This window comes from Pristiophorus japonicus, chromosome 7 (assembly GCF_044704955.1).
Source record: "Pristiophorus japonicus isolate sPriJap1 chromosome 7, sPriJap1.hap1, whole genome shotgun sequence".
Lineage (NCBI taxonomy): Eukaryota > Metazoa > Chordata > Chondrichthyes > Pristiophoridae > Pristiophorus > Pristiophorus japonicus.
The window spans coordinates 249,401,488-249,419,194 of record NC_091983.1 but is presented as its reverse complement, the minus strand read 5'-3'; the positions used below and the strand labels follow the sequence as shown (position 1 = coordinate 249,419,194).

At 54.0% G+C, this 17,707-nt stretch overlaps 1 protein-coding gene across 1 annotated transcript in view; it reads right to left on the bottom strand.

Moving 5' to 3' along the window:
• The window catches only part of LOC139266717 (dynein axonemal heavy chain 6-like), a 580,613-nt gene that overhangs the window by 336,939 nt on the left and 225,967 nt on the right, over positions 1-17,707 (bottom strand). Inside the window, exon 7 of the mRNA XM_070884303.1 lies at positions 11,923-12,090. Within this exon, the coding sequence (XP_070740404.1) occupies positions 11,923-12,090 (168 nt within the window). The remainder of the gene's footprint in view (positions 1-11,922; positions 12,091-17,707) is intronic.

The window sequence follows — 17,707 nt, the reverse complement described above, 5'->3', positions numbered from 1 at the left end:
CGTGTCCAGTTCCATTGGTACCGGTATGCTGTTCAGTTTAACGTTCATCATAATCGGGGGACTTTTAGTATCCCACTCTCGTCGCCAGTTGAAACATATGCTTATCACTGAAATGATCACACGTGGCTCATTGCTGGAGCTGATCACCTAGTGACCTTTAGGTTTAATGTAAGCTCCAAAAGTGAAATCTGCTTTATATAGGGAGGCAGCACGAGGTGCAGTAATGTGTGCCTCCCGGGCTTTCCCCATCTGTTGGCTGCAACATGTAATTACATGGTACAATGCATGGCTGCAAATACATCACAAGATTCACTATCCTCGGATCAGGGTCCGCAGATCTTCACTTTCATGCTGTGTCGACAGAGCTGTCTCGTTGGTACACAAAAGCTGAGGAAATGTTTCAAGTTGAAGAGCCAATGTTTGCACTATTAAAATAACTTTTTTGTTTGTTTGATTGTTTGTTTGTTTCCATTGCGCTCCAATGCTCTCCTGGCCGGCCTCCCATCGTCCACCATCCATGAAATTGAGCGCAACCAAAACTCCGTTGTCCGTATCCTAACTCGCACCAAGTCCCATTCACGCATCATCCCTGTGCTTGCTAACCTACATTAGCTTCTGGTCCGGCAATGCCTTGATTTTAAACTTCTCACCTTGTATTCAAATCCATTCATGGCCCCACCCATTCCTCTCTTTGTCACCTCCGTCAGCCGTACATCACTGCAAGATCTCTGAACTCCTCCAATTCTGGCCTCCTGAGCATCCCTGACTTCCTTCATTCCACCACTGGCAGCCTTGCCTTCAGCTGCCTGGATCCTAAGCTCTGGAATTCCCTCCCTAAATCTCTCTGCCTCGCTACCTTTCTCTCCTCCTTTAACACGATCCTTAAATCCTACCTCTTTCACCATCTTTTGGCCACCTGTCCTGATATCTCCTTATGTGGCTTGGTGTCAAATTTCATTTGATAACACTCCTATGGAGCTTTTTGGGATGTATTACTATGTTTAAGGCGTTATATTCTGGAGACGTCCAAGCGGATTGGAAAACCGCGAATGTAACGCCCCTATTTAAAAAAAGAGGCAGACAGAAAGCAGGAATCTATAGACCAGTAAACCTAATATCTGTTGTTGGTAAAATGCTGGTATCCAATATTAAGGAAGCAGTTGCAGGATATTTGGAAAAGCATAATACAGTCAAGCAGAGTCAGCATGGCTTTATGAAAGGGAAATCATGTTTGACAAATTTGCTGGATTCTTTGAGGATGTAACGAGCAGGGTGGATAAGGGGGAACCAGTGGTGTATTTGGATTTCCAGAAGGCATTGATAAACTGCCACATAAAAGGTTACTGCATAAGATAAGAGCTCACGGGGTTGGGGGTACTATATTAGCATGGATAGAGGATTGGCTAACTAACAGAAAACAGTGAATTGGGATAAATGGGTCATTTTTTGGTTGGCAAACGGTAACTAGTAGGGTGCCAGGGATCAGTGCTGGGGCCTCAACTATTTACAATCTATATTAATGACTTGGATGAAGGGACTGAGTGTAATGTAGCCAAGTTTGCTGATGATACAAAGATGGGAGGGAAAGCAAGTTGTGAGGAAGACACAAAAAATCTGCAAAAGGATATAGACAGGCTAAGTGAGTGGGCAAAAAATTGGCAAATGGAGTATAATATGAGGAAGTGTGAGGTTATCCATTTTGAGAGGAAAAATAAAAAAGCAAATTATTATTTAAATGGAGAGAAACTACAAAAAGGTGCAGTACAGAGGGACCTGGAGGTCCTTGTGCATGAAACACAAAAAGTTAGTATGCAGGTACAGCAAATAATCAGGAAGGCAAATGGAATGTTGGCCTGAATTGCAAGGGGGTTGGAGTATAAAAGCAGAGAAGTCCTGCTACAACTGTACAGGGTATTGGTGAGACCACACCTAGAGTACTGCATACAGTTTTGGTTTCCTTATTTAAGGAAGGATATACTTGCACTGGAGGCAGTTCAGAGAAGGTTCACTAGGTTGATTCTGAAGATGAGGAGGTTGACTTATGAAGAAAGGATGAGTAGGTTGGACCGATACTCATTGGAGTTTAGAAGAATGAGAGGTGATCTTATCGAAACATATAAGATACTCAGGGGGCTCGACAAGGTAAATGCAGAGAGAATGTTTCCACTCGTGGGGGAATCCAGAACTAGGGGTCATAGTTTAAGAATAAAGGGTCGCCCATTTAGAACTGAGATGAGGAGAAATTTCTTCTCTCAGAGGGTTGTAAATCTGTGGAATTCTCTGTCCCAGCAAGCTGTGGAGGCTGGGTCATTGAATATATTTAAGGCGGAGATTTTTGAGCGATAAGGGTACATAGGGTTATGGGGAGCGGGCAGGGAAGTGGAGCTGAGTCCATCATCAGATCAGCCATGATCTTATTTTAAATGGTGGAGCAGGCTCGAGGGGCCAAATGGCCTACTGCTACTCCAAATGCTTACGTTCTTATAAATGCAAGTTGTTGTTGTTTAAGGCGCTATATAATGCAAGCTGTTGTTGTTTTTGGATGTGGTATGAAGCCTAAAATGACACGTCACCATAAATGTTTCACAACAAGTGTCCACTTGCCAGTATTTGCTGATTCAAAAAGGTCTCTCCGCTGCCCCGAAGTCACCCCAAAGTGCTGTTCTGTGCTTTGATGGACACATGATCAGATGCACCCCAAACCCCTCCCCACGGTCATTAATGAGAGGCACATGCTCAGTGCATAAGTTGATAGAGTGTCCTTAGCTAGAAAGGTTAAGAGTTGTGGGCCTGAGTTTCTCTGCCACCTCTCTGTCGCTGAACGCCTTGTTCTCACCAGCTGTTTCACAGTAAGATCACCAAATTGCTCTGCCACACCACCATGAACTCGCAGAAACAACAGGGTTAAGGTGGTGATCCCACGGTCTCGCACTCCCAGTGGATAGTTGGAGAACTTCGATTGTCGCCTTATCTTTGTCCCATGCACCCTTCAAGCACAGCAGCCCACTGGGAGTGCATAACTGTGAAATCACCCCTTAAAGTTCTTTAACTGGCTTCACCCTTTGCACTTGAGGTTGTCACTATATCGACACATTGGAATAAGGCGGCTGAACAGATCAATAAATCTCTGAAATTAATTAACTGTTTACCTCACCGAGCTGTAGATGGTGATAGCCTAGAGAGAAGAGTCTCACCCACAGTTATATTAACAATTGCTCACTTCTACGGCCCTCTTCCAGCTGCAATAAAACTGCCAGCAGAACGAACAAGCTTCAAAGGGAGCAGTGCCTTCAAAAAATAGTATTCACCAAACATTTGTTGTTTTGTTAGGAAGAAGGGCCATTCATCAGTGGGCCCGTCAAGACATGAATTGCACAGGTAACATTGTTAGATATTTTGATTCATTCGCAATGAAATCAACTATTACAAAATAACCCAACAACAAAAACAAAAGTAACAAATGACATCCTATATGACTGTGACAAAGGAAGTCACAAATAACCTTCCGGAAATATTAGGGGACTGAGGGTCTAGCGAGAAGGAGGAACTGAAGGAAATCCTTATAAGTCAGGAAATTGTGTTAGGGAAATTGATGGGATTGAAGGCCGATAAATCCCCAGGGCCTGATAGTCTGCATCCCAGAGTACTTAAGGAAGTGGCCCTAGAAATAGTGGATGCATTGGTGATCATTTTCCAACAGTCTATCGACTCTGGATCAGTTCCTATGGACTGGAGGGTAGCTAATGTAACACCACTTTTTAAAAAAGGAGGGAGAGAGAAAACGGGTAATTATAGACCGGTTAGCCTGACATCAGTAGTGGGGAAAATGTTGGAATCAATTATTAAAGATGTAATAGCAGCGCATTTGGAAAGCAGTGACAGGATTGGTCTAAGTCAGCATGGATTTATGAAAGGGAAATCATACTTGACAAATCTTTTAGAATTTTTTGAGAAGGTAACTAGTAGAGTGGACAAGGGAGAACCGGTGGATGTGGTGTATTTGGACTTTCAAAAGGCTTTTGACAAGGTCCCACACAAGAGATTGGTGTGCAAAATTAAAGCACGTGGTATTGGGGGTAATGTATTGACGTGGATAGAGAACTGGTTGGCAGACAGGAAGCAAAGAGTAGGAATAAACAGGTCTTTTTCAGAATGGCAGGCAATGACGAGTGGTGTACCGCAAGGTTCAGTGCTGGGATCCCAGCGATTTACAATATACATTAATGGTTTAGATGAAGGAATTGAATGTAATATCTCCAAGTTTGCAGATGACACTAAGCTGGGTGGCAGTGTGAGCTGTGAGGAGGATGCTAAGAGGCTGCAGGGTGACTTGGACAGGTAAGGTGAATGGGCAAATGCATGGCAGAGGCAGTATAATGTGGATAAATGTGAAGTTATCCACTTCGGTGGCAAAAACAGGAAGGCAGAATATTATCTGAATGGTGACAGATTAGGAAAAGGGGAGGTGCAACGAGACCTGGGTGTCATGGTACATCAGTCATTGAAAATTGGCATGCAGGTACAGCAGACGGTGAAGAAGGCAAATGGCATGTTGGCCTTCATTGCGAAAGGAATTGAGTATAGGAGCATGGAGGTCTTACTGCAGTTGTACAGGGCCTTGGTGAGGCCACACCTTGAATATTGTGTACAATTTTGGTCTCCTAATCTGAGGAAGGACATTCTTTCTATTGAGGGAGTGCAGCAAAGGTTCACTAGACTGATTCCCAGGATGGCAGGAATGACATATGAAGAATGACTGGATCGACTAAGCTTATTTTTACTGGAATTTAGAAGAATGAGAGGGAATCTCATAGCAACATATAAAATTCTGATGGGACTGGACAGGTTAGATGCAGGAAGAATGTTCCCGATGTTGGGGACGTCCAGAACCAAGGGTCACAGTCTAAGGATAAGGGGTAAGCCATTTAGAACCGAGATGAGGAGAAACTTCGTCACTCAGAATTCTCTCTCACAGGAAGTTGTTGAGGCCAGTTCGTTAGATATATTCAAAAGGGAGTTAGATGTGGCCCTTATGGCTAAAGGGATCAAGGGGTATGGAGAGAAAGCAGGAATGGGGTACTGAAGTTGCATGATCATATTGAATGGTGGTGTAGACTCGAAGAGCCGAATGGCCTACTCCTGCACCTACTTTCTCTGTTTCTATGTTAACTATCCCACTCGTCCTTCTCTACCTGTCTGCAGTCTTTGATACGGGTGACAAACATCCTTCTCCAACTCCACTGTTGTCTAGCTGGTGGGACTGCACTCGCCTGGTTCCATTCTTATTCATCTAATCGTAGCCAGAGAATCATCTGCAATGGCTTCTCTTCCCGCTCCCGCATCGTTACCGCTGGTGTCCCCCGAGGATCTATCCTTGGCCCCTCCTAGTTCTCATCGACATGTTGCCCCTTGGCGATATCATCCAAAAACACAGTGTCAGTTTCCACATGTACGCTGATGAACCCAGCTCTACCTCATTACCACTTCTCCCGATCCCTACACTGTATCTAAATTGTCTTACTACTTGTCCGAGATCCAGTACTGGATGAGCAAAAATTTCCTCCAACTAAGTATTGGGAAGACCGAAGCCATTGTATTTGGTCTCGGCCACAAACTCCATTCCCTAGCCACCGACTCCATCTCTCTCCCTGGCAACTGTCTGAGGCTGAACCAGACTGTTCGCAACCACATATCCCGCCATCACTAAGACCGCCTATTTCCACCTTGGGAACATCGCCCGTCTCTGCCCCTGACTCAGCTCATCTGCTGCCGAAATCCTCATCCATGCCTTTGTTACCTCTAGACTTGACGATTCCAAAGCACTCCTGGCATGCCTCCCACATTTGACCCGACATAAACTTGAGGTCATTGAAAACTCTGCTGCCCGTGTCCTAACCCGCACCTACTCACCCATCACCCCTGTGCTCGCTGACCTTCATTCCTGGTTAAGCAATGCCTCAATTTTAAAATTCCCGTCCTTGTTTTCGAATCCCTCCATGGCCTCGCCCCTCCCTATCTCTGTAATCTCCTCCAGCCCCACAACCCTCTGAAATCTCTGCGTTCCTCTAATTCTGACCACTTGAGCATCCCCGATTTCAAACACTCTAACATTGGTGGCCATGCCTTCAACTGCCAAGTCTCTAAGCTCCGGAATTCCCTCGCCAAACCCCTCTGCCTGTCCAACCCTTTTTCCTCCTTTAAGATGCTCCTTAAAACCTACCTCGTCATCTGCCCTAATATCTCCTTATGTGGCTCGGTGTCAAATTTTGTCTTATAACGCTCCTGAGAAGCGACTTGGGATATTTCAAAAATTTAAAGGTACTCGATAGATATAAATTGCTGTTGTTGAGGTTGTCAGCTTTTCTGATGGTATTGCTGATTTTGACTCTGGCATGTCTTATAGCATGGCCACCTTTCTTGGCACAGCACTCTATCATCTCTATTTGTACTCATCATTACAGCCCAACCTCGCTCCTAATCACATATTCACCAGCTCTTCAGGATATCTTGGAACTCGTGCAATGAATTGCACTGCATGGAATTCACAGTAACGGAGATGCAGCACTGAGAGAAAGGCAGGAATCATACTTGACCTTTCAGAGAACACAAATCCCTTGCACTTTGATCTCATGTTTGATGAATTCACCTGATCCCTTCAATAGAGAAAATGCTAACAACAGCCACTGGTAATTTCCTCCCGACTGACCACCATAATTTAGCTGGAAGATCAGCGTTCCTGGTGTTTCCACCTACAGTATTCTGTTGATGTCACGGGTGCCGATCAGGAGAGGAAGTTCCCAGCGAAAGTGCCCGAGGGAAAGAACGGTAATGTTTCAGGTAGGACTATTGTGACAGAGGAGCCCACCCGAAATGTTGACCGACCTTTTCCCTTTCAGATGCCTGCTGTGTACTTTGACAATTCCTGCATTTATAGAATCCTAGAATCTCACAACACAGTAAGGAGCCATTCCACCCATCGTGCCTGTGCCGGCTCTGTGAAAGAGCTATCCAATTAGTCCCACCCCCCTGCTCTTTCCCCATAGCCCTGCAAATTTCAGCTTTCTAGCATTTTTTTATCGTTTGAATATCTTGCAATCGTTCCCAAGTTTCTGTTACTCTTGAAACAGAAATTGTGGTGTCCCTGCACCGTACTACAAATTCACACGAGGCATGTACTGCAGACACAGTCACTACGTGACCTTAACTTTATTCCCAGGACCAAGGAGTGCTGACCCTGGGTGGGACCTCCCCTTTGATATTTGGAAACCCAGGTGAGTTCACCCACTGTGGTCAGGATGTGCATTTCTAGGGTATAAGTACAGTGTACAGGAGTTGCATGAAGGTTACAGTTACATGAAGATTACCGTTGCATGATGGTTACATACATGACATCACCTCTCCCCTTACGTCTTTTTGTGTCAAAGGTTAAGTCTATCGGGTGGTCGACGCTCTCTCGTGGAGCGCCGCAGTTGTGGGTCTGGTGGCTGAGCCTCGGCACGTGTCTCTGTCACCCGAGGTGATTCCGGCCTGTCCGGGCTGGCCGCAGGGACTGTGCATGCTGTGGATTGTCCTCGTTGCTCATCCACTGGCAGTGGTATGGGTGACATCTCATGCTCTTCTTCAGGTTCCTCCGTGTCTATGCTGAACTTTTTCTTTACTTGGTTCAAGTGTTTGCGGCATATCTGCCCATTGTTTAGTCTGACCACTATGACCCTATTCCCTTCTTTGCCAATTACGGTGCCCTCAAGCCACTTGGGTCCCAAAGCAGGGTTAAGAACAAATACCAGGTCATCTATTTCTATACACCTCCCCCTTGAGTTTCGATCATATAACTCAGTTTGGGACTGGCGCTTGCCCGCAACAATGTCTGCCAGGGCTGGGTGGATGAGGGACAGCCGTGTTTTAAGCGTGCGCTTCATGAGGAGTTCCGCTGGCGGGACTCCCATGAGCGAGTACGGGCAGGACCTGTAGGCCAGCAGGAGGCGCGATAGGCGGTACTGAAGGGAGGGTCCTTGGATGCGTAGCATGCCCTGTTTTATGACTTAGACCGCACGTTCCGCCTGGCCATTGGAAGCCGGCTTGAACGGCGCTGTCCGGACGTGTTTGATACCATTGCCCTGGAATTCATGGCTGGTGAAACACGGGCCATTGTCGCTGACCAGGATGTCCGGCAAGCCGTGGTTCGCGAAAACCATACGCAGACTCTCCACATTGATGGATGTCGTGCACGAGTTCAATATGATGCACTCGATCCATTTCGAATATGCATCGACAATGATCAGGAACATTTTCCCCATGAACAGGCCCGCATAGTCCACGTGAATACGTTACCATGGCCTGGTGGGCCAGGGCCACGGGCTGAGTGGGGCCTCCCTGGGGGCATTGCCCAGCTGGGCACACGTCGTGCACCTGCGAACCCAGTGTTCCAGGTCTGAGTCAATCCCCGGCCACCATACGTGTGACCGGACAATGGCCTTCATTAACACGATGCCAGGGTGCTCACTGTGGAGTTCCCTGATGAACGCTTCCCTGCCTTTCTGGGGCATGACTACCCGGCTGCCCCATAGCAGGCAGTCGGCTTGGATGCAGAGCTCATCCATCAGTCTCCAGTCAGGACACATCTCCTTATCATGGATAGGAGGGGGTTCTCTGTTGGTCCAGAGTTTGATCTGGCGGGCTGTGATGGGGGAGCCTGCGGTGTCAAAAGCCTCAACGGCCATGACCACCTCAGCGCTTTGCTCCGCTGCCCCATCGGCGGTGGCCAGTGGGAGCCTGCTGAGCGGGTCAGCGCAATTTTCGGTGCCTGGCCGGTGCCGTACGGTGTAGTCATACGCAGTCAGCGTGAGAGCCCATCGCTGTATGCGAGCTGACGCATTGGCATTGACAGCCTTGCTGTCGGACAACAGGGATGTTAACGGCTTGTGGTCCGTCTCTAGCTTGAACCGTCTACTGAAAAGGTACTGGTGCATCTTTTTCACACCGTAAACACAAGCGAGTGTTTCCTTCTCGACCATGCCGTATCCACGCTCTGCCTGGGAGAGCGACCTGGAGGCGTAAGCCACCGGTTGGAGTTGGCCGTCATCGTTACCCTGCTGCAACACACACCCAACCCCGTAGGACGATGCATCGCATGTTAAAACCAGTTTTTTACACGGGTCATACAAAGTTTGTTAGAACATAGCAGGTTCCTTGCCTTATTGAAAGTCCGTTCTTGACAGTCCCCCCCAAAGCCATTCGCAACCTTTACACAGGAGCATGTGTAACGGCTCCAACAATGTGCTTAAGTTCGGCAGAAAGTTCCCGAAACAGTTCAAAAGTCCCAGGAATGATCGCAACTCCGACGTGTTGCCAGGCCTGGGCGCCCGGTGGATCGCCTCTGTTTTTGATTCAGTGGGCCAGATCCCGTCTGCGGTAACCCTCCTGCCCAAAAACTTGACCTCTGGAGCCAAAAACACACACGTGGCCTTTTTCAGCCGCAAGCCTACCCGATCCAGTCGGCGTAGCACCGCCTCCAGGTTGTGGAGGTGTTCCTCAGTGTCTCGACCCGTTATAAGGATGCCGTATTGGAATACGATTGTTCCAGGAATGAATTTGAGCAAGCTTTCCATGTTCCGCTGAAAGATAGCTGCCGCCGAACGAATGCCAAACGGACACCTGTTGTAGATAAATAATCCTTTGTGTGTCGTGATGGTGGTCAGAAGCTTGGATTCTTCAGCCAGTTCCTGAGTCATGTAGGCCGAAGTGAGGTCCGACTTAGTGAACAGCTTGCCACCTGCCAGCGTGGCAAAATGGTCCTCCGCTCTCGGGAGCAGGTATTGGTCTTGCAGCGACACTCGGTTAATGGTGGCTTTGTAGTCGCCACAAATCCTGACCGAACCATCTGCTGTAAGGACAGGAACGATGGGACTTGCCCAGTCGCTGAATTCAACGGCTGAAATTATGCCCTCTCTGAGCAGCCTGTCCAAGTCACTTTCAATTTTCTCACGCATCACATACGGCACCGCTCTGGCTTTGTGGTGCACTGGTCTGGCATCCGGAGTGATGTGTATCACTACTTTAGTGCCCTTGAACGTTCCGACACCGGGTTGAAACAGTGACCCAAATTTTTGTAGGACCTGTGAGCATGAACTTCGGTCCACAGATGAAATGGCGTGCACATACCCCCATTTCCAATTTATCTCGGCTAGCCAACGCCTCTCCAGGAGCGTGGGGCCATTTCCCGGGACGATCCAGAGTGGCAGCCGGTTCTGTGATCCATTATGTGTTACCACCAGGTTTCCACTGCCCAGCACTGGGATGATCTCTTTGGTGTACGTCCGTAGCTGCGTGTCAATACGTTCCAGTTTGGGCCTGCTAGCTCTGTGTGGCCATAGTCTCTCAAATTGTTGGGTGCTCATAAGTGACTGGCTAGCTCCCGTATCCAGCTCCATGCGCACCAGGATGCCATTCAATAAAACTTTCATCATCATGGGTGGCGTTTTAGTGTATGACCTGTGGACGTCAGCCACGTGAACCCGCTGAACTTCAGCATCCATGGCTTTTCCTCAGGCATCATCCTGCATTGCAGACCCCTGGTCTGGTTCCTCTGTCTCGCAGATTAGCCTCGCCACAGCCTTTTTGCACATCCTGGCCATACAAATCCTGATGATACAAATCCTACAGGTATATTGTTGGAACCTGCAGCTTTTCGCAGTATGTCTACCCCCGCATCTCCAGCATGAGCTGAGATTGTTGTTAACAAAGGGACAGTTACCAGGCATTCCTCTCTGATTGCCCATTTTGTTCTTTCTAAGCGCTCTGATGGTGGGTGTTAATGGTCCCATCGCAGGACGCATTGTTCCTCGTGATGGCGTGAATTGCCGATCCCCTTTCCATTGTCCCTGTTGCGGGCCCACCCGAGAGTCTGTTGCTGCCTAGGCGGTTTCGAAATGCCCTTGCCTGCCTGCGGGGTCCCTAGCCGCGTTCACAATGTTAACTCCCTGGTCCATCGCCACGTTGGGACCAGGGCTGCTCATGTAAATTAGCTTGGTCTCCTCTTCCCCTGCCATGAAGGTCTGAGCTATCAACGCCGCCCCTTCTAAAGTCAAGTCCTTGGCCTCTATGAGCTTCCTGAAAATCCCGGCATGATTCATGCCCTCGATGAAAAAGTTCCTTAACATCTCCCCTCTGCAGGCGACTGTGAACTTACAGAGACTGGCCAAACGCCACAGGTCCGCAACGAAGTCCGAGATATATTGTCCCTGCCAACGCTGGTGTGTGTAGAACCATGCATACACTACTCGCCGGCTTGAGATGCTCACTGATCAGCTGGCTGAGCTCTTCAAAGGACTTGTCTGCTGGCGTTTGGGGTGCGAGCAGGTCTTTCATCAGCTCATACGTCTGTGGTCCGCAGCTGGTCAGTAGATGCGCCCTCCGCTTGTCAGCCGCTGTCGCTCCCAGCCAGTCCTTCGTGATAAAGCTCTGCTGGAGTCTTTCCACGAAGTCGTCCCAGTCCTCACCCACACAGTAACGATCCCCTATGCTACCCTCATGGTTCTGTGATTCCCGTTTCTCGTCACCAAATGTGGTGTCCCTGCACCATACTACAAACTCACACGCATGTACTGCAGACACGGTCATTATGTGACCTTAACCTTTATTCCCAGGACCAAGCAGTGCTGACCCTGGTTGGGACCTCCCCTTTTATACCTGGAAACCCAGGTGAGGAGTGTCTCCCACAAGTTCACCCCCTGTGGTCAGGGTGTGCATTTCTAGGGTATAAGTACAGTGTATAGGAGTTGCATGAAGGTTACATACATGACAGAAATGTTGCGTGCAAAAAGGGGGAAGTGCCCAAATAGTAAACAGCACTGATTTATTAAATAAGCTGAGCAACTATTGCGAGACCAAACTGCAGTGAAAGGGATGGGTCGTTTCTGTTACCTTGGAAACGTAAGATGCACTGATTGTCCAGTACATTTCGCAGGATTTGGCTTTGCTTGCAGAAACAACTTGCAGATCGTAAGGGTTGTAGCGAGCTCTTGGGTCATCCCGAGTTCTTGAGAGACAGTACAAAAAGTCTCCGCTGTCCTCCTTCCGACGCGTCCCACTCTACAGTGAAAAGGCAGAAGTCATTGTAATATGCAGTACTCTGGAGGTTGGTTGGAGGCGGGGCGGGTGGGGAGCTGGGGGCAGCAGCAACAGGCTACGTTAGCATGGACACCCAGCCTCATGCTGCAGTAATAGCACCACTGAGCAAGGCACTCCTCCATTCACATACTCAGCAGGTCAGTCAGCATCTGAGAGAGAAAAAACAAATCTCTCTATTTCAGTCCCATCATCGACACAGTTTTGATGAAGGGCCGCCACCTGAAATATTAATCTGCCTTTTCTCCTTTCAGGCCTACTGAGTGTTAGCAGGACTTTCAACAATCACTGTTTGCCTTTGCACTTCCTTTGTTGTCCTATTTCATAGAATCTTACAGCGCAGAAGGAGGCCATTTGGCCCATTGTGCCTGTGCCAGCTCTTTGAAAGAGCTGTCCAATTAGTTCTATGCCCCTGCTCTTTCCCCACAGCCTTGCAATTTTTTTTCCTAAGTATATATTGAAAATATCAGCATACACTGCTTAATACACATCACTAGACGGTTTTAAACTCTGAGGAGTGAACGGGGTAGATTTTGACTCTCTGCAACAGGTGATCCCCTTTTATATCTCTCCCCATTTTTACTTTCATTGACTTATTTCACTGAATAAAAATCGGGAAAGATATTACACTTTCACACTAACGCACAAACTCAAAAGCTATGTTGTGAGAAACACCAAGCACACCCAGAACAGAGACGCACAGAGCTGATTCTTTTAAACGCACTGCAGCCCCCAGTTTCCCAGCCACTAATTTTGTGGGAAGTGCGCCTGTGATTTCTAACACACGCTCCCCAGCAGGCAAGCCTCCATGCCGGGAAAGCACACTCGAAAAACCGGCCCTGCATCAAAGAGTTTGCTGAAAATTCGAATGACACCAATAGAAAATAAAACAGTGGCAAGTTCCTCTAGAATCTGTGGAGAAATGTAACCGGCAGGCAAAGATGAATAGTCCAGTCCTAGATGTTTATAAAAGGAGACTTAACGGGCTGCAGTTGCCTCATGGCAGAGTTTCTGTACAAGCACAGCTCCCGAGTCTGTCAGCTCTGAGTCCTCCACACACCCTGTGCCATGTTTTCCACCAGTGAAGGTCACCTCTTATGTACAACCAAGATACTGGCCTCAATATTAAGCCCTAATATCAGGATCAAGCAATCTGAACCCATTCCTGCCAATGTTCCCTTTAAGCTGCACAGCAACGAGGCGTTCTGCAGCTCCCGCACAGCCGGATAACCAGCTTTTAAACAGGACAAACCATGCACGCACCACCTTATTAGGCCCACACACCCAAAATAAAAATCAATGGGAACATTGACATAAACATACAGAAATCAGGCCTTGGATGTTACTCCAGCAAAAGGTAGGTAGGTGGTGGTGGTCCAATTAACCAGCAAAGTGGCAGTACAGCACGGGACTTAAATGTAACAGTAAGTGAGGGGGAGGCCCTGAGCTGTGGGTTCCCGGCAGCTGATTCCAGGCGGTAGCTGAAGACTCCCCAACACAAGTGGCTCTTACAGCACTCTCTGTGGGCCAGGTTTAGCAGGAGTGCCCCCAACAGCCAGGCTTCGGCCTCCCCTAGCTCCAAACACCAGCCCTCCCCCTGATCGACTGCCCCTCCACCGATCGGCCCCTCCACCGATCGTCGGCCCCTCCACCGATCGGCCCCTCCACCGATCGATCGGCCCCTCCACCGATCGTCGGCCCCTCCACCGATGGTCGGCCCCTCCACCGATCGTCGGCCCCTCCCCCGATCGTCGGCCCCTCCACCGATCGTCGGCCCCTCCACCGATCGTCGGCCCCTCCCCCGATCGATTGCCCCTCCACCGATCGTCGGCCCCTCCACCGATCGATTGCCCCTCCACCGATCGTCGGCCCCTCCACCGATCGTCGGCCCCTCCACCGATCGTCGGCCCCTCCACCGATCGGCCCCTCCACCGATCGTCGGCCCCTCCACCGATCGTCGGCCCCTCCACCGATCGGCCCCTCCACCGATCGTCGGCCCCTCCACCGATCGGCCCCTCCCCCGATCGTCGGCCCCTCCCCCGATCGTCGACCCCTCCACCGATCGGCCCCTCCACCGATCGTCGGCCCCTCCACCGATCGTCGGCCCCTCCACCGATCGTCGGCCCCTCCACCGATCGGCCCCTCCACCGATCGTCGGCCCCTCCACCGATCGGCCCCTCCCCCGATCGGCCCCTCCACCGATCGTCGGCCCCTCCACCGATCGGCCCCTCCCCCGATCGTCGGCCCCTCCACCGATCGGCCCCTCCACCGATCGTCGGCCCCTCCACCGATCGGCCCCTCCACCGATCGTCGGCCCCTCCACCGATCGGCCCCTCCCCCGATCGTCGGCCCCTCCCCCGATCGTCGACCCCTCCACCGATCGGCCCCTCCACCGATCGTCGGCCCCTCCACCGATCGTCGGCCCCTCCCCCGATCGTCGGCCCCTCCCCCGATCGTCGGCCCCTCCACCGATCGGCCCCTCCACCGATCGTCGGCCCCTCCACCGATCGTCGGCCCCTCCACCGATCGTCGGCCCCTCCCCCTGATCGTCGGCCCCTCCCCCGATCGTCGGCCCCTCCACCGATCGTCGGCCCCTCCCCCGATCGTCGGCCCCTCCCCCGATCGTCGGCCCCTCCACCGATCGTCGGCCCCTCCCCCGATCGTCGGCCCCTCCACCGATGGTCGGCCCCTCCCCCGATCGTCGGCCCCTCCCCCCGATGGTCGGCCCCTCCACCGATCGTCGGCCCCTCCCCCGATCGTCGGCCCCTCCACCGATCGTCGGCCCCTCCCCCGATCGTCGGCCCCTCCACCGATCGTCGGCCCCTCCCCCGATCGTCGGCCCCTCCCCCGATCGTCGGCCCCTCCACCGATCGGCCCCTCCACCGATCGTCGGCCCCTCCCCCGATCGTCGGCCCCTCCACCGATCGTCGGCCCCTCCCCCGATCGTCGGCCCCTCCACCGATCGTCGGCCCCTCCCCCGATCGTCGGCCCCTCCCCCGATCGTCGGCCCCTCCACCGATCGGCCCCTCCCCCGATCGTCGGCCCCTCCACCGATCGTCGGCCCCTCCACCGATCGGCCCCTCCACCGATCGTCGGCCCCTCCCCTGATCGTCGGCCCCTCCACCGATCGTCGGCCCCTCCCCCGATCGTCGGCCCCTCCCCCGATCGTCGGCCCCTCCACCGATCGTCGGCCCCTCCCCCGATCGTCGGCCCCTCCACCGATCGTCGGCCCCTCCACCGATCGGCCCCTCCACCGATCGTCGGCCCCTCCACCGATGGTCGGCCCCTCCCCTGCTCGCCGGTCCCTCCCTCGATCGCCGGCCCCTCCCCCGATCGCCGCCCCCTCCCCCGATCGCCGCCCCCTCCCCCGATCGCCGCCCCCTCCCCCGATCGCCGGACCATCCCCCGATCGCCGCCCCCTCCCCCGATCGCCGCCCTCTCCCCCGATCGCCGCTCCCTCCCCCGATCGCCGGCCCCTCCCCCGATCGCCGGCCCCCTCCCCCTGCTCACCGGCCCCTCCCCCGATCGCCGGCCCCTCCCCCGATCGCCGCCCCCTCCCCCGATCGCCGGACCATCCCCCGATCGCCGCCCTCTCCCCCGATCGCCGCTCCCTCCCCCGATCGTCGGCCCCTCCCCCGATCGCCGGCCCCCTCCCCCTGCTCACCGGCCCCTCCCCCGATCGCCGCTCCCTCCCCCGATCGCCGGCCCCTCCCCCGATCGCCGCTCCCTCCCCCGATCGCCGGCCCCTCCCCCGATCGGCGCTCCCTCCCCCGATCGCCGGCCCCTCCCCCGATCGCCGCTCCCTCCCCCGATCGCCGGCCCCTCCCCCGATCGCCGCTCCCTCCCCCGATCGCCGGCCCCTCCCCCGATCGGCGCTCCCTCCCCCGATCGCCGGCCCCTCCCCCGATCGCCGCCCCCTCCCCCTGCTCGCCGGTCCATCCCCCGATCGCCGGCCCCTCCCCCGATCGCCGCCCCCTCCCCCTGCTCGCCGGTCCATCCCCCGATCGCCGGTCCCTCCCCCGATCGCCGGCCCCTCCCCCGATCGTCGGCCCCTCCACCGATCGGCCCCTCCACCGATCGTCGGCCCCTCCACCGATGGTCGGCCCCTCCCCCGATCGACGGTCCCCTCCCCCTGCTCGCCGGCCCCTCCCCCGATCGCCGGCCCCTTCCCCGATCGCCGCTCCCTCCCCCCGATCGCCGGTCCATCCCCCAATCGCCGCCCCCTCCCCCTGCTCGCCGGTCCATCCCCCGATCGCCGCTCCCTCCCCCGATCGCCGGCCCCTCCCCCGATCGCCGCCCTCTCCCCCGATCGCCGGTTCATCCCCCGATCGCCGGCCCCTCCCCCGATCGCCGCCCTCTCCCCCGATCGCCGGTCCATCCCCCGATCGCCGGCCCCTCCCCCGATCGCCGCCCTCTCCCCCGATCGCCGGTCCCTCCCCCGATCGCCGCCCCCTCCCCCTGCTCGCCGGTCCATCCCCCGATCGCCGGCCCCTCCCCCGATCGCCGCCCTCTCCCCCGATCGCCGGCCACTCCCCCGATCGCCGCCCTCTCCCCCGATCGCCGGCCCCTCCCCCGATCGCCGCCCCCTCCCCCGATCGTCGGCCCCTCCCCCGATCGCCGGCCCCCTCCCCCTGCTCACCGGCCCCTCCCCCGATCGCCGCTCCCTCCCCCGATCGCCGGCCCCTCCCCCGATCGGCGCTCCCTCCCCCTGCTCGCCGGCCCCCTCCCCCGATCGCCGGCCCCTCCCCCGATCGTCGGCCCCTCCCCCTGCTCGCCGGTCCATCCCCCGATCGCCGCCCCCTCCCCCGATCGCCGCTCCCTCCCCCTGCTCGCCGGCCCCCTCCCCCGATCGCCGGCCCCCTCCCCCGATCGCCGCTCCCTCCCCCGATCGTCGGCCCCTCCCCCGATCGCCGGCCCCTCCCCCGATCGCCGCCCTCTCCCCCGATCGCCGCCCCCTCCCCCGATCGCCGCCCCCTCCCCCGATCGCCAGCCCCTCCCCCGCTCGCCGGGCCCTCCCCATGATCGCCGTCACCGCCCACAGGCTCCTCCCCCCGAATGGCCAGACCCACCCCCGATCCCCAGCCCTTCCCCCGATTGACAGACTTCCCTGCCACCCTGTTCATGGCCCGCACCTGCTTCTCCCTTCCCAGTGCCTGGCTGTGTCTCCATGAGTCCACAGGTCCCCAGGCTATGGCCTCTTGCTGCTAGCGGCCCTACAATATGATATTTACGCTCTGCCATTAAGATCGGGCTGGCCCCCACATCCCTGTTTCTTCAGCCGAGTTTGGCCTCCCATTAATATCGGGCCCGCCATCTCAGCTCAGGCACAAACCTTCGCAGTGTGGTCTTTTTAAGCTTTATCTGAGGTTTTAACAGAAGTAAAACAGTGGTAAACAGTGACTAGAGAGGTTATGAAGTCATTAACAAATGACAGATGCCCATAACACCTGCTTTAGGCAGATACCCGGAAGCTGAAAATTTCCCCAACCCACTTTTGGTTGGAACGATTTCCAAGAAGCCTTGGGGCGTAGACGTTGGTTCCCGAAATTGGGCCTCGTTGTGGCCGTTTTACGCTAATAAA